The sequence below is a fragment of the Salvelinus alpinus genome, chromosome 11 (genome assembly GCF_045679555.1).
Source record: "Salvelinus alpinus chromosome 11, SLU_Salpinus.1, whole genome shotgun sequence".
NCBI classification, from domain to species: Eukaryota; Metazoa; Chordata; class Actinopteri; order Salmoniformes; family Salmonidae; genus Salvelinus; species Salvelinus alpinus.
The window spans coordinates 5,428,319-5,444,761 of NC_092096.1; the positions used below are offsets into that span (position 1 = coordinate 5,428,319).

The following is a 16,443-nucleotide window of genomic DNA, read 5'->3' on the forward strand; positions in this document are numbered from 1 at the left end:
GTATTGTGTGTTATCCTCCATGATTTAACAATGGAAATAAGTCCCAGACTGTATAGTGTGTTATCCTCCATGATTTAACAATGGAAATAAGTCCCAGACTGTATTGTGTGTTATCCTCCATGATTTAACAATGGAAATAAGTCCCCAGACTGTATTGTGTGTTATCCTCCATGATTTAACAATGGAAATAAGTCCCCAGCCTGTATTGTGTGTTATCCTCCATGATTTAACAATGGAAATAAGTCCCAGACTGTATTGTGTGTTATCCTCCATGATTTAACAATGGAAATAAGTCCCTGGCTGTATTGTGTGTTATCCTCCATGATGTAACAATGGAAATAAGTCCCAGACTGTATAGTGTGTTATCCTCCATGATATAACAATGGAAATAAGTCCCAGACTGTATAGTGTGTTATCCTCCATGATTTAACAATGGAAATAAGTCCCAGACTGTATTGTGTGTTATCCTCCATGATTTAACAATGGAAATAAGTCCCCAGACTGTATTGTGTGTTATCCTCCATGATTTAACAATGGAAATAAGTCCCAGACTGTATTGTGTGTTATCCTCCATGATTTAACAATGGAAATAAGTCCCCAGACTGTATTGTGTGTTATCCTCCATGATTTAACAATGGAAATAAGTCCCAGACTGTATTGTGTGTTATCCTCCATGATTTAACAATGGAAATAAGTCCCAGACTGTATTGTGTGTTATCCTCCATGATTTAACAATGGAAATAAGTCCCAGACTGTATTGTGTGTTATCCTCCATGATTTAACAATGGAAATAAGTCCCAGACTGTATTGTGTGTTATCCTCCATGATTTAACAATGGAAATAAGTCCCAGACTAGATTGTGTGTTATCCTCCATGATGTAACAATGGAAATAAGTCCCAGACTGTATTGTGTGTTATCCTCCATGATTTAACAATGGAAATAAGTCCCAGACTGTATTGTGTGTTATCCTCCATGATTTAACAATGGAAATAAGTCCCAGACTGTATTGTGTGTTATCCTCCATGATATAACAATGGAAATAAGTCCCAGACTGTATAGTGTGTTATCCTCCATGATTTAACAATGGAAATAAGTCCCAGACTGTATTGTGTGTTATCCTCCATGATTTAACAATGGAAATAAGTCCCAGACTGTATTGTGTGTTATCCTCCATGATTTAACAATGGAAATAAGTCCCAGACTGTATTGTGTGTTATCCTCCATGATATAACAATGGAAATAAGTCCCAGACTGTATAGTGTGTTATCCTCCATGATTTAACATGGAAATAAGTCCCAGACTGTATTGTGTGTTATCCTCCATGATGTAACAATGGAAATAAGTCCCAGACTATATTGTGTGTTATCCTCCATGATTTAACAATGGAAATAAGTCCCAGACTGTATAGTGTGTTATCCTCCATGATTTAACAATGGAAATAAGTCCCAGACTGTATTGTGTGTTATCCTCCATGATTTAACATGGAAATAAGTCCCAGACTGTATCGTGTGTTATCCTCCATGATTTAACATGGAAATAAGTCCCAGACTGTATAGTGTGTTATCCTCCATGATTTAACAATGGAAATAAGTCCCAGACTGTATTGTGTGTTATCCTCCATGATTAACAATGTTTTTTTTAAATGGTCAAACTAATAAACTAAACTAAAAGCAGTAAAAGGTTACAGAATTCTGTGTAACCCTGATTTAGCCCACTGCAGTAGTAGGTTACAGAACTCTGTGTGACCCTGATTTAGCCCACTGCAGTAGAAGGTTACAGAACTCTGTGTGACCCTGATTTAGCCCACTGCAGTAGAAGGTTACAGAGGCAGTGTGACCCTGATTTAGGGGGTCACTGAAAAAAATGCCTGGAATTTCATGCAATGAGTTTTTGGCCCATATCAATCTGATTATTCCCAGACTGTATTGTGTGTTATCCTCCATGATTTAACAATGTTTTTTTTAAATGGTCAAACTAATAAACTAAACTAAAAGCAGTAAAAGGTTACAGAATTCTGTGTAACCCTGATTTAGCCCACTGCAGTAGTAGGTTACAGAACTCTGTGTGACCCTGATTTAGCCCACTGCAGTAGAAGGTTACAGAACTCTGTGTGACCCTGATTTAGCCCACTGCAGTAGAAGGTTACAGAGGCAGTGTGACCCTGATTTAGGGGGTCACTGAAAAAAATGCCTGGAATTTCATGCAATGAGTTTTTGGCCCATATCAATCTGATTATTCTGACAAATGACCAGTCAGATTTTATTAGTATATGCATCACAGGAGGCTGCTGAGGGGAGGATGGCTCATAATAATGGACAGAGTGAATGTAATACATGGAAAACGTGTTTGATACCATACCAGTTATTCATACCAGTCATTAACACCAGCCTGTCTTCCCTAATTAAGGTGCCACCAACCTCCTCTGATATCCTCCTACTTTGAAGGGGTAATCGGGTAGATTCTACAGTCTAGATCAGGGGTTCCCAAACTCAGTCCTGCGGCCCCCCCCCCCCCAAGGTAGACACTGTGGTTTCTGAACGACACATCTGATTCTAATAACCCAGTCATCATCAAGCGTTGATGATTGGAATCAGCTGAGTAGTGCTAAAGAAAAAACATACGGTCCATCCAAGGGGCCCCGGCACCGAGTTTGGGAAGCCCCGGTCTAGACGATCCTATCTGCCAATCAGGGCTCTGTATATTACATGTGTATCAACACGGCCACATGATCAGACTGAGCATTTAAAATGGCAAAAGGAGGCTCGGGGAAATAAATGACCAAAATATATTTGCCGTTATTTTAATGAAATAAACAGTGATTTAATTAGACATACAATGATGCTGATTTAAAAATACAATTTAAAAAACTGCAGAGATAGAATGAACCGGGACGAAGAGGGTCTTTAAGAGAAGAGATAGAATGAACCGGAACGAAGAGCTCCACCCTCTCTTTGCAAGTTACGGGCAAGACTATGGACCAAATGTCCCCTCAGCTTGTGAAATGTGAAAGATGCTAACACCTGTGAAATGTGAAAGATGCTAACACCTGTGAGAAGTCAAAGATGCTAACACCTGTGAAATGTGAAAGATGCTAACACCTGTGAGAAGTCAAAGATGCTAACACCTGTGAGAAGTCAAAGATGCTAACACCTGTGAGAAGTCAAAGATGCTAACACCTGTGAAATGTGAAAGATGCTAACACCTGTGAGAAGTCAAAGATGCTAACACCTGCGAGAAGTCAAAGATGCTAACACCTGTGAAATGTGAAAGATGCTAACACCTGCGAGAAGTCAAAGATGCTAACACCTGTGAGAAGTCAAAGATGCTAACATCTGTGAAATGTGAAAGATGCTAACACCTGCGAGAAGTCAAAGATGCTAACACCTGCGAGAAGTCTAAGATGCTAACACCTGCGAGAAGTCAAAGATGCTAACACCTGTGAAATGTGAAAGATGCTAACACCTGTGAAATGTGAAAGATGATAACACCTGTGAGAAGTCAAAGATGCTAACACCTGTGAAATGTGAAAGATGCTAACACCTGTGAGAAGTCAAAGATGCTAACACCTGCGAGAAGTCAAAGATGCTAACACCTGCGAGAAGTCAAAGATGCTAACACCTGCGAGAAGTCAAAGATGCTAACACCTGCGAGAAGTCAAAGATGCTAACACCTATGAAATGGTGATCTGTCCAGAGCTCCAGAAGTAGCGCGTTATGTCACGCATCCCGTTGTATGATGACATATCTATGGAATCATTTATGTTGACGTAGTCTGTCCACCAGAGATTATCATGACATACACACACTGGTCCTCTATATGATGCTATGTTATCCTCACACTGGAACTCAACATGTACATTACCCAGTTATACACTCTGGACCTCAACATGTACATTACCCAGTTATACACACTGGACCTCAACATGTACATTATCCAGTTATACACACTGGACCTCAACATGTACATTATCCAGTTATACACTCTGGACCTCAACATGTACATTACCCAGTTATACACTCTGGACCTCAACATGTACATTACCCAGTTATACACGCTGGACCTCAACATGTACATTATCCAGTTATACACGCTGGACCTCAACATGTACATTATCCAGTTATACACGCTGGACCTCAACATGTACATTACCCAGTTATACACGCTGGACCTCAACATGTACATTACCCAGTTATACACGCTGGACCTCAACATGTACATTACCCAGTTATACACACTGGACCTCAACATGTACATTACCCAGTTATACACACTGGACCTCAACATGTACATTATCCAGTTATACACGCTGGACCTCAACATGTACATTATCCAGTTATACACGCTGGACCTCAACATGTACATTACCCAGTTATACACTCTGGACCTCAACATGTACATTATCCAGTTATACACACTGGACCTCAACATGTACATTACCCAGTTATACACACTGGACCTCAACATGTACATTACCCAGTTATACACTCTGGACCTCAACATGTACATTACCCAGTTATACACTCTGGACCTCAACATGTACATTACCCAGTTATACACGCTGGACCTCAACATGTACATTACCCAGTTATACACTCTGGACCTCAACATGTACATTATCCAGTTATACACACTGGACCTCAACATGTACATTACCCAGTTATACACGCTGGACCTCAACACGTACATTACCCAGTTATACACTCTGGACCTCAACATGTACATTACCCAGTTATACACTCTGGACCTCAACATGTACATTACCCAGTTATACACGCTGGACCTCAACATGTACATTACCCAGTTATACACTCTGGACCTCAACATGTACATTACCCAGTTATACACTCTGGACCTCAACATGTACATTATCCAGTTATACACACTGGACCTCAACATGTACATTACCCAGTTATACACTCTGGACCTCAACATGTACATTATCCAGTTATACACGCTGGACCTCAACATGTACATTATCCAGTTATACACACTGGACCTCAACATGTACATTATCCATGTATACACGCTGGACCTCAACATGTACATTATCCATGTATACACGCTGGACCTCAACATGTACATTATCCATGTATACACTCTGAACCTTGTTATTCTATACATTATCCAGGCATTATTATTATTATTATTAAGTTTTATTTTTTTACAGGAGCAGTGCACATTTATCAACCTTTCTGTAAAGGCGCCGGTTTTAGCCAGCCGGATAATTTTCGACCGGAGTCCCTGGGAAGGTTATTAAAAACAAATCCAATAACAATACAGACAGTAAGCACAGACAGAGCAACATACAACCAGTAACACTTAACGAAGACAGAGACAGAGACAGAGACAGACACCAACATATGGACCAGTAACACTTAACGAAGACAGAGACAGACAGAGACAGAGACAGAGACAGAGACAGAGACAGACACCAACATATGGACCAGTAACACTTAACGAAGACAGAGACAGACAGAGACAGAGACAGACAGAGACAGACACCAACATATGACCAGTAACACTTAACGAAGACAGAGACAGAGACAGAGACAGACACCAACATATGACCAGTAACACTTAACGAAGACAGAGACAGAGGCCAACATATGACCAGTAACACTTAACGAAGACAGAGACAGAGACAGAGACAGAGACAGAGACAGACACCAACATATGACCAGTAACACTTAACGAAGACAGAGACAGAGGCCAACATATGACCAGTAACACTTAACGAAGACAGAGACAGAGACAGAGACAGAGACAGAGACAGACACCAACATATGACCAGTAACACTTAACGAAGACAGAGACAGAGACAGAGACAGAGACAGAGACAGACACCAACATATGACCAGTAACACTTAACGAAGACAGAGACAGAGGCCAACATATGACCAGTAACACTTAACGAAGACAGAGACACAGACAGAGACAGACACCAACATATGACCAGTAACACTTAACGAAGACAGAGACAGAGGCCAACATATGACCAGTAACACTTAACGAAGACAGAGACAGAGACAGAGACAGAGACAGAGACAGACACCAACATATGACCAGTAACACTTAACGAAGACAGAGACAGAGGCCAACATATGACCAGTAACACTTAACGAAGACAGAGACAGAGACAGAGACAGAGACAGACACCAACATATGACCAGTAACACTTAACGAAGACAGAGACAGAGACAGAGACAGAGACAGAGACAGACACCAACATATGACCAGTAACACTTAACGAAGACAGAGACAGAGGCCAACATATGACCAGTAACACTTAACGAAGACAGAGACACAGACAGAGACAGACACCAACATATGACCAGTAACACTTAACGAAGACAGACAGAAAGCAATAACACAAAAAGCAACCAAACGAAATGACAGAAAAAGAACCAACGATGTATAGAAGACAACATGGAAAGCAGGTCTACACAGCTGGGGATGGTGTTGACACACCTGCCTGTCCTTTAGCCATGTCTTTAGGTTATTGGTGAAGGAGTGGTAACCAGCAGCTCCGTGTCTGAAGGCAGTATGTTCCAGACACGGGAAGCTCTCTAGAGAAAGCCGCCTGGCTGAAGGTGTTTTTCCTTAAGGGAACTATACAGTCACCACTCATTATGCAGATAAACACACAATGGTCAAGAATATGTAGATTATCAGGCAGGAAGAACAAGTCCATGATCAGCACGTTCCATCATCACACTGCTTCAGAAAGAGAACACCAAGTCTACATGGGGTGAGAGATCACAGAGGAGCATTCAGACTCCATGTAGCTACCACACTAGTGTCTAAACTTCCCCTGTTGTGGGGAGAAAGAAAGTTTGTATGGAACCGCTACAGTAGCGTGTCAGACCGCTGTGTGTCGGGCTGCGTCGTTGCTAGGGGACACGGACATCTGTCGGGCCGCGTTGTTGCTAGGGGACATGGACATCTGTCTGGTGAACTGGCTGAAACTGGCAGCCCTGCATCTCGCCCGGGATTCCCCTCCCTCTCCACCCGGGGGCTGGCCTAGGCCCTGAGAGAGGCCTAGGGGTAGAGTACGGAAGTGGGCCGTGTCAGGGTGACCCTGGCTGGGCTGGTCCTTGGAGGAGAAGAGGCTCTGGAGGAGGTGGGACTTGTCCTTCTCCTCCCGGAGGAACACGTCCACCAGCAGGGTCTTCTCTCTCTTCAGCTGCTCACTGATGTTCTTGGGGACGTCTGGGATCACCCAGGCAACCAGCAGGCTCAGGAACATCACCACGTTCTGATGGAGAGAGAGTCATGGACGTCAGGGTGGAGATTGAAGGAAGGACGCAGCACAAAGCCACAACAGAAGACAGGAGTTTGTTTAACTGGTTGGTGTTGTACTGAATCATCTGATAAATGCTCCACTGTGACTAAAATACAACCACACTGATCATTGGTCCAACCACAGTACCAGGTAACAGGTCCAGAGTCAGTTTGATATTACATACAGTACCAGGTAACAGGTCCGGAGTCAGTTTGATATTACATACAGTACCAGGTAACAGGTCCAGAGTCAGTTTGATATTACATACAGTACCAGGTAACAGGTCCAGAGTCAGGTTGATATTACATACAGTACCAGGTAACAGGTCCAGAGTCAGTTTGATATTACATACAGTACCAGGTAACAGGTCCAGAGTCAGTTTGATATTACATACAGTACCAGGTAACAGGTCCAGAGTCAGTTTGATATTACATACAGTACCAGGTAACAGTACCAGGTAACAGGTCCAGAGTCAGTTTGATATTACATACAGTACCAGGTAACAGGTCCGGAGTCAGTTTGATATTACATACAGTACCAGGTAACAGGTCCAGAGTCAGTTTGATATTACATACAGTACCAGGTAACAGGTCCGGAGTCAGTTTGATATTACATACAGTACCAGGTAACAGGTCCGGAGTCAGTTTGATATTACATACAGTACCAGGTAACAGGTCCAGAGTCAGGTTGATATTACATACAGTACCAGGTAACAGGTCCGGAGTCAGTTTGATATTACATACAGTACCAGGTAACAGGTCCGGAGTCAGTTTGATATTACATACAGTACCAGGTAACAGGTCCAGAGTCAGTTTGATATTACATACAGTACCAGGTAACAGGTCCGGAGTCAGTTTGATATTACATACAGTACCAGGTAACAGGTCCGGAGTCAGTTTGATATTACATACAGTACCAGGTATAAGGTCCAGAGTCAGTTTGATATTACATACAGTACCAGGTAACAGGTACAGAGTCAGTTTGATATTACATACAGTACCAGGTAACAGGTCCAGAGTCAGTTTGATATTACATACAGTACCAGGTAACAGGTCCAGAGTCAGTTTGATATTACATACAGTACCAGGTAAAAGGTCCGGAGTCAGTTTGATATTACATACAGTACCAGGTAACAGGTCCAGAGTCAGTTTGATATTACATACAGTACCAGGTAACAGGTCCAGAGTCAGTTTGATATTACATACAGTACCAGGTAACAGTACCAGGTAACAGGTCCAGAATCAGTTTGATATTACATACAGTACCAGGTAACAGGTCCAGAGTCAGTTTGATATTACATACAGTACCAGGTAACAGGTCCGGAGTCAGTTTGATATTACATACAGTACCAGTTAACAGGTCCGGACTCAGTTTGATATTACATACAGTACCAGGTAACAGGTCCAGAGTCAGTTTGATATTACATACAGTACCAGGTAACAGGTCCGGAGTCAGTTTGATATTACATACAGTACCAGGTAACAGGTCCAGAGTCAGTTTGATATTACATACAGTACCAGTTAACAGGTCCGGAGTCAGTTTGATATTACATACAGTACCAGGTAACAGTACCAGGTAACAGGTCCAGAATCAGTTTGATATTACATACAGTACCAGGTAACAGGTCCAGAGTCAGTTTGATATTACATACAGTACCAGGTAACAGGTCCGGAGTCAGTTTGATATTACATACAGTACCAGTTAACAGGTCCGGAGTCAGTTTGATATTACATACAGTACCAGGTAACAGGTCCAGAGTCAGTTTGATATTACATACAGTACCAGGTAACAGGTCCAGAGTCAGGTTGATATTACATACAGTACCAGGTAACAGGTCCAGAGTCAGTTTGATATTACATACAGTACCAGGTAACAGGTCCGGAGTCAGTTTGATATTACATACAGTACCAGGTAACAGGTCCGGAGTCAGTTTGATATTACATACAGTACCAGGTAACAGGTCCAGAGTCAGTTTGATATTACATACAGTACCAGGTAACAGGTACAGAGTCAGTTTGATATTACATACAGTACCAGGTAACAGGTCCGGAGTCAGTTTGATATTACATACAGTACCAGGTAACAGGTCCAGAGTCAGGTTGATATTACATACAGTACCAGGTAACAGGTCCGGAGTCAGTTTGATATTACATACAGTACCAGTTAACAGGTCCGGAGTCAGGTTGATATTACATACAGTACCAGGTAACAGGTCCAGAGTCAGTTTGATATTACATACAGTACCAGGTAACAGGTCCGGAGTCAGTTTGATATTACATACAGTACCAGGTAACAGGTCCAGAGTCAGGTTGATATTACATACAGTACCAGGTAACAGGTCCGGAGTCAGTTTGATATTACATACAGTACCAGGTAACAGGTCCAGAGTCAGTTTGATATTACATACAGTACCAGGTAACAGTACCAGATAACAGGTCCAGAGTCAGTTTGATATTACATACAGTACCAGGTAACAGTTTGGACAAACCTACTCATTCAAGGGTATTTCTTTATTTTTATTATTTTCTACATTGTAGAATAATAGTGAAGACATCATAACTATGAATTAACACATATGGAATTATGTAGTAATCAAAAAAGTGTTAAACAAAACCAAATATATTTTATATTTCAGATTCTTCAAAGTAGCCACTCTTTGCCTTGACAGCATTACACACTCTTGGCATTCTCTCAACCAGCTTCATGAGGTAGTCACCTGGAATGCATTTCAAATAACAGGTGTTGTTAAAAGTTAATTTGTGGAATTTCTTTCCTATTTAATGTGTTTGAGCCATTCAGTTGTGTTGTGACAAGGTAGGGGTGGTATACAGAAGATAGCCATATTTGGTAAAAGACCAAGTCCATATTACGGCAAGAACAGCTCAAATAAGCAAAGAGAAATGACAGTCCATCATTACTTGAAGACATGAAGGTCAGTCAATCCGGAACATTTCAAGAACTTTGAACGTTTCTTCAAGTGCGGTTGAAAACCCCCATCAAGTGCTATGATGAAACTGGCTCTCATGAGGACCGCCACAGGAAAGGAAGACCCAGAGTTACCTCTGCTGCAGAGGATAAGTTCATTAGAGTTACCAGCCTCAGAAATTGCAGCCCAAATAAATGCTTCACAGAGTTCATGTAACAGACACATCTCAACATCAGCTGTTCAGAGGAGACTGCGTGAATCAGGCCTTTATGGTCGAACTGCTGCAAAGAAATCACTACTAAAGGACATCAATAAGAAGAAGAGACTTGATTGGGCCAAGAAACACGAACAATGGACATTAGACCAGTGGAAATCTGTCCTTTGGTCTGATGAGTACAAATTTAAGAATTTTGGTTCCAACCGTCGTGTCGTTGTGAGACTCAGAGTAGGTGAACAGAGGATCTGTTGGTTCCCACCATTGGTTCCCACCGTGAAGTATGGAGGAGGTGGTGTGATTTTGCTTTGCTGGTGACACTGTAAGTGATTTATTTTGAATTCAAGGCACACTTAACCAGCATGGCAACCACAGCATTCTGCAGCGATATGCCATCTCATCTGGTTTGCGGTTAGTGTGACTATCATTTGTTTTCAACAGGACAATGACCCAACACACCTCCAGGCTGTGTAAGGGCTGTTTGACCAAGAAGGAGAGTGATGGAGTGCTGCATCAGATGACCTGGCCTCCACAATCACCAGACCTCATCCCAATTGAGATGGTTTGGAATGAGTTGGACCGCAGAGTGAAGGAAAAGCAGCCAACAAGTGCTCAGCATGTGTGGGAACTCCTTCAAGAATGTTGGAAAAGCATTCCAGGTGAAGCTGGTTGAGAGAATGCCAAGAGTGTGCAAAGCTGTCTTCAAGGCAAAGGGTGGCTAGTAGGTGTGTCCAAACTTTTGACTGGTACTGTGTATACAGTATATCTCCTGATAAAGTACTTTATTAAATGTTGATAGGTGTCCCTGCTATTTGTGGTACTGTATATACAGTATATCTCCTGATAAAGTACTTTATTAAATGTTGATAGGTGTCCCTGCTATTTGTGGTACTGTATATCTCCTGATAAAGTACTTTATTAAATGTTGATAGGTGTCCCTGCTATTTGTGGTACTGTATATCTCCTGATAAAGTACTTGTTTAATGTTGATAGGTGTCCCTGCTATTTGTGGTACTGTATATCTCCTGATAAAGTACTTTATTAAATGTTGATAGGTGTCTCTGCTATTTGTGGTACTGTATATCTCCTGATAAAGTACTTTATTAAATGTTGATAGGTGTCCCTGCTATTTGTGGTACTGTATATACAGTATATCTCCTGATAAAGTACTTTATTAAATGTTGATAGGTGTCTCTGCTATTTGTGGTACTGTATATACAGTATATCTCCTGATAAAGTACTTTATTAAATGTTGATAGGTGTCTCTGCTATTTGTGGTACTGTATATCTCCTGATAAAGTACTTTATTAAATGTTGATAGGTGTCCCTGCTATTTGTGGTACTGTATATCTCCTGATAAAGTACTTTATTAAATGTTGATAGGTGTCTCTGCTATTTGTGGTACTGTATATCTCCTGATAAAGTACTTTATTAAATGTCGATAGGTGGCCCTGCTATTTGTGGTACTGTACCTGGAACAGGATGACGAAGGCCAGTCTGGCAGCTAGGACGGCCCAGTAGGTTTTAGAGAACTGGTAGGCTTCAGCTGACCATGGAGGCTCTCTGTAGTCCTTATACCTGGGGGGTTGGTGGGGAGGGGGGGGGGGGGTTACTAGATCCTTCTAAGGCAGACAGGAGACGGACACACCCTCTACCCTCTAGATAGAACACATGACTAACCAGACAGTTACTAGATAGAACACATGATTAACCAGACAGTTACTAGATAGAACACATGACTAACCAGACAGTTACTAGATAGAACACATGATTAACCAGACAGTTACTAGATAGAACACATGACTAACCAGACAGAACACATGACTAACCAGACAGTTACTAGATAGAACACATGACTAACCAGACAGTTACTAGATAGAACACATGACTAACCAGACAGTTACTAGATAGAACACATGACTAACCAGACAGTCATAGGTACTGAGGCAAAATTAGTTGAGAACCACTGGTCTAGGAGACAGAGTCATAATGGAGGAGGTCAGACTGTAGTCTAGGGGACAGAGCCATAATGGAGGTGGTCAGACTGTAGTCTAGGGGACAGAGACATAATGGAGGAGGTCAGACTGTAGTCTAGGGGACAGAGCCATAATGGAGGTGGTCAGACTGTAGTCTAGGAGACAGAGCCATAATGGAGGTGGTCAGACTGTAGTCTAGGAGACAGAGCCATAATGGAGGAGGTCAGACTGTAGTCTAGGGGACAGAGCCATAATGGAGAAGGTCAGACTGTAGTCTAGGAGACAGAGCCATAATGGAGGTGGTCAGACTGTAGTCTAGGAGACAGAGCCATAATGGAGGAGGTCAGACTGTAGTCTAGGGGACAGAGCCATAATGGAGGAGGTCAGACTGTAGTCTAGGAGACAGAGCCATAATGGAGGTGGTCAGACTGTAGTCTAGGGGACAGAGACATAATGGAGGTGGTCAGACTGTAGTCTAGGGGACAGAGCCATAATGGAGGTGGTCAGACTGTAGTCTAGGAGACAGAGCCATAATGGAGGAGGTCAGACTGTAGTCTAGGGGACAGAGCCATAATGGAGGTGGTCAGACTGTAGTCTAGGAGACAGAGCCATAATGGAGGTGGTCAGACTGTAGTCTAGGAGACAGAGCCATAATGGAGGAGGTCAGACTGTAGTCTAGGGGACAGAGCCATAATGGAGGAGGTCAGACTGTAGTCTAGGAGACAGAGCCATAATGGAGGTGGTCAGACTGTAGTCTAGGGGACAGAGACATAATGGAGGTGGTCAGACTGTAGTCTAGGGGACAGAGCCATAATGGAGGTGGTCAGACTGTAGTCTAGGAGACAGAGCCATAATGGAGGAGGTCAGACTGTAGTCTAGGGGACAGAGCCATAATGGAGGTGGTCAGACTGTAGTCTAGGGGACAGAGACATAATGGAGGAGGTCAGACTGTAGTCTAGGGGACAGAGCCATAATGGAGGTGGTCAGACTGTAGTCTAGGGGACAGAGACATAATGGAGGTGGTCAGACTGTAGTCTAAGGGACAGAGTCATAATGGAGGTGGTCAGACTGTAGTCTAGGGGACAGAGCCATAATGGAGGTGGTCAGACTGTAGTCTAGGGGACAGAGCCATAATGGAGGTGGTCAGACTGTAGTCTAGGGGACAGAGACATAATGGAGGAGGTCAGACTGTAGTCTAGGGGACAGAGCCATAATGGAGGTGGTCAGACTGTAGTCTAGGGGACAGAGACATAATGGAGGAGGTCAGACTGTAGTCTAGGGGACAGAGCCATAATGGAGGTGGTCAGACTGTAGTCTAGGGGACAGAGCCATAATGGAGGTGGTCAGACTGTAGTCTAGGGGACAGAGACATAATGGAGGAGGTCAGACTGTAGTCTAGGGGACAGAGTCATAATGGAGGTGGTCAGACTGTAGTCTAGGGGACAGAGACATAATGGAGGTGGTCAGACTGTAGTCTAGGGGACAGAGACATAATGGAGGTGGTCAGACTGTAGTCTAGGGGACAGAGCCATAATGGAGGTGGTCAGACTGTAGTCTAGGGGACAGAGACATAATGGAGGTGGTCAGACTGTAGTCTAGGAGACAGAGCCATAATGGAGGTGGTCAGACTGTAGTCTAGGGGACAGAGACATAATGGAGGAGGTCAGACTGTAGTCTAGGGGACAGAGACATAATGATGCCCCTCAGTACCCCTCTATACAACCGTGGCTAGAGGACCGTGGCTAGAGGACCGTGGCTAGAGGACCATGGCTAGAGGACCATGGCTAGAGGACCATGGCTAGAGGACCGTGGCTAGAGGACCGTGGCTAGAGAACCATGGCTAGAGGACCTTGGCTATTGAACCGTGGCTAGAGGACCGTGGCTAGAGGACCGTGGCTAGAGGACCATGGCTAGAGGACCATGGCTAGAGAACCATGGCTAGAGGACCGTGGCTAGAGGACCATGGCTAGAGGACCATGGCTAGAGAACCATGGCTAGAGAACCATGGCTAGAGAACCATGGCTAGAGGACCGTGGCTAGAGGACCATGACCATGGCTAGAGGTCCATGGCTAGAGGACCATGGCTAGAGGACCATGGCTAGAGGACCATAAAGCACAATAACAGCCCGTTAATTTTTCTATTAGAAACTTGGTTTTTACTATGAAACAACTAGAGTCGCTAGAGGTACTACGATACTACGGCTGGTCAGACAGACGGATGAAAACAGAGAAACTATTTAAACTAACTTCTTTCAGAGTGGACATCGAAGCCGAGTTGAATTTCCTCTAAACGTTTGATTGGCTGATTTAAATTAGGAAAACATGATAGAGACAGACTGGTCCTGGTGTATGGCCATATACAGGCATGGAGCAGGAATGTGTGAGACTGGCTCCGATTCACCCAGCCACCCTACACTCTATCTGCCCTCAGGCCCCTGCCTCTCCCTGGGAGCCCCCCCCCCCACCCCCACCCCCACCACCACCCACCACCACACACACAGAGATCTGATTCCCTGAACAAGACATCACCTCAATGCTCCTCTGGCTGCCTCCATGTTTGGTTATCACAATACTGACCATGTCAAAAATAGAACAGACACACATTCATTCAATAACACAGTGCTCTCCAAAAGTATTGGGACAGTGATATATTTGTTGTTATTTTGGCTCTGTACTCCAGCACTTTGGATTTTAAATGATACAATTACTACGAGGTTAACGTGTAGATATCAAGCTTTAATTTTAGGGTATTTTCATCCATATCGGGTGAATCGTTTAGAAATTACAGCACTTTTTAGTCCCCCCCTTTTAGAGGATCAAAAATCTTTGGACAAATTCACTTATATTTGTATTAGTCAAAAGTTTAGCATTTGGTTCCATATTCATAGCAAGCGATGAGTAATGCAGCCGGAGGAGATGGCTGACGTTTTACGATCTCCTAACCAACTGTGCTATTCTGCCTGTTTCTTGGGTGTTTGTAACTTAATTTGAACATAATGTTTCTGCCACCGTTTCTTATGAGTGAAAAGAGCTTCTAGATACCAGGACAGCGAATACTCACCCCGTACTGGAGGAAAACGTTTTCTTTAACGAGTCGGACGGGAAGGATTTACTCCAGACGCCCGACAAGGCCCTCATCTCCGTCATTCGCAGGAGAAAGAGACGGAGATATCGGGGACGAAGGTCTGGGTGCCTTGTAAGGATCTGACGGAGGGCGGGTAATCTCCCTTTACCATCGGTCCTATTAGCCAACGTACAGTCAATGGAAAATAAAATAGACGAACTACGATCACAGGACATTAAAAACTGTAATATCTTATGTTTCACCGAGTCGTGGCTGAACGACGACATGAATAACATACAGCTGGCGGGTTTTACAATGCATTGGCAGGATAGAACAGCAGCCTCTGGTAAGACAAGGGGCGGCGGTCTATGTCTTGGGAGTATGATATAAAATGCTAACCTCCCCTGTTATTGTTATGGTGAGAGGTTAGCATGTCTTGGGAGTATGATATAAAATGCTAACCTCCCCTGTTACTGTTATGGTGAGAGGTTAGCATGTCTTGGGAGTATGATATAAAATGCTAACCTCCCCTGTTATTGTTATGGTGAGAGGTTAGCATGTCTTGGGAGTATGATATAAAATGCTAACCTCCCCTGTTATTGTTATGGTGAGAGGTTAGCATGTCTTGGGAGTATGATATAAAATGCTAACCTCCCCTGTTATTGTTATGGTGAGAGGTTAGCATGTCTTGGGAGTATGATATAAAATGCTAACCTCCCCTGTTATTGTTATGGTGAGAGGTTAGCATGTCTTGGGAGTATGATATAAAATGCTAACCTCCCCTGTTATTGTTATGGTGAGAGGTTAGCATGTCTTGGGAGTATGATATAAAATGCTAACCTCCCCTGTTATTGTTATGGTGAGAGGTTAGCATGTCTTGGGAGTATGATATAAAATGCTAACCTCCCCTGTTATTGTTATGGTGAGAGGTTAGCATGTCTTGGGAGTATGATATAAAATGCTAACCTCCCCTGTTATTG

The 16,443-nt window shown here is 43.1% G+C and overlaps 1 protein-coding gene across 2 annotated transcripts in view; it reads right to left on the reverse strand.

Moving 5' to 3' along the window:
- Nucleotides 1–2,792: 2,792 nt before the first annotated feature.
- The window catches only part of ano2b (anoctamin 2b), a 191,303-nt gene continuing 177,652 nt past the window's right edge, over nucleotides 2,793–16,443 (reverse strand). Inside the window, exons 24-25 of one of the 2 annotated variants that reach the window (XM_071331598.1) lie at nucleotides 11,896–12,001; nucleotides 2,793–7,256 (exon numbers count right to left, since the gene is read on the reverse strand). In XM_071331598.1, the coding sequence (XP_071187699.1) occupies nucleotides 6,861–7,256; nucleotides 11,896–12,001 (502 nt within the window). In that variant the 3' untranslated portion in view covers nucleotides 2,793–6,860. The remainder of the gene's footprint in view (nucleotides 7,257–11,895; nucleotides 12,002–16,443) is intronic. The other variant, XR_011666777.1, reaches the window with a different exon arrangement.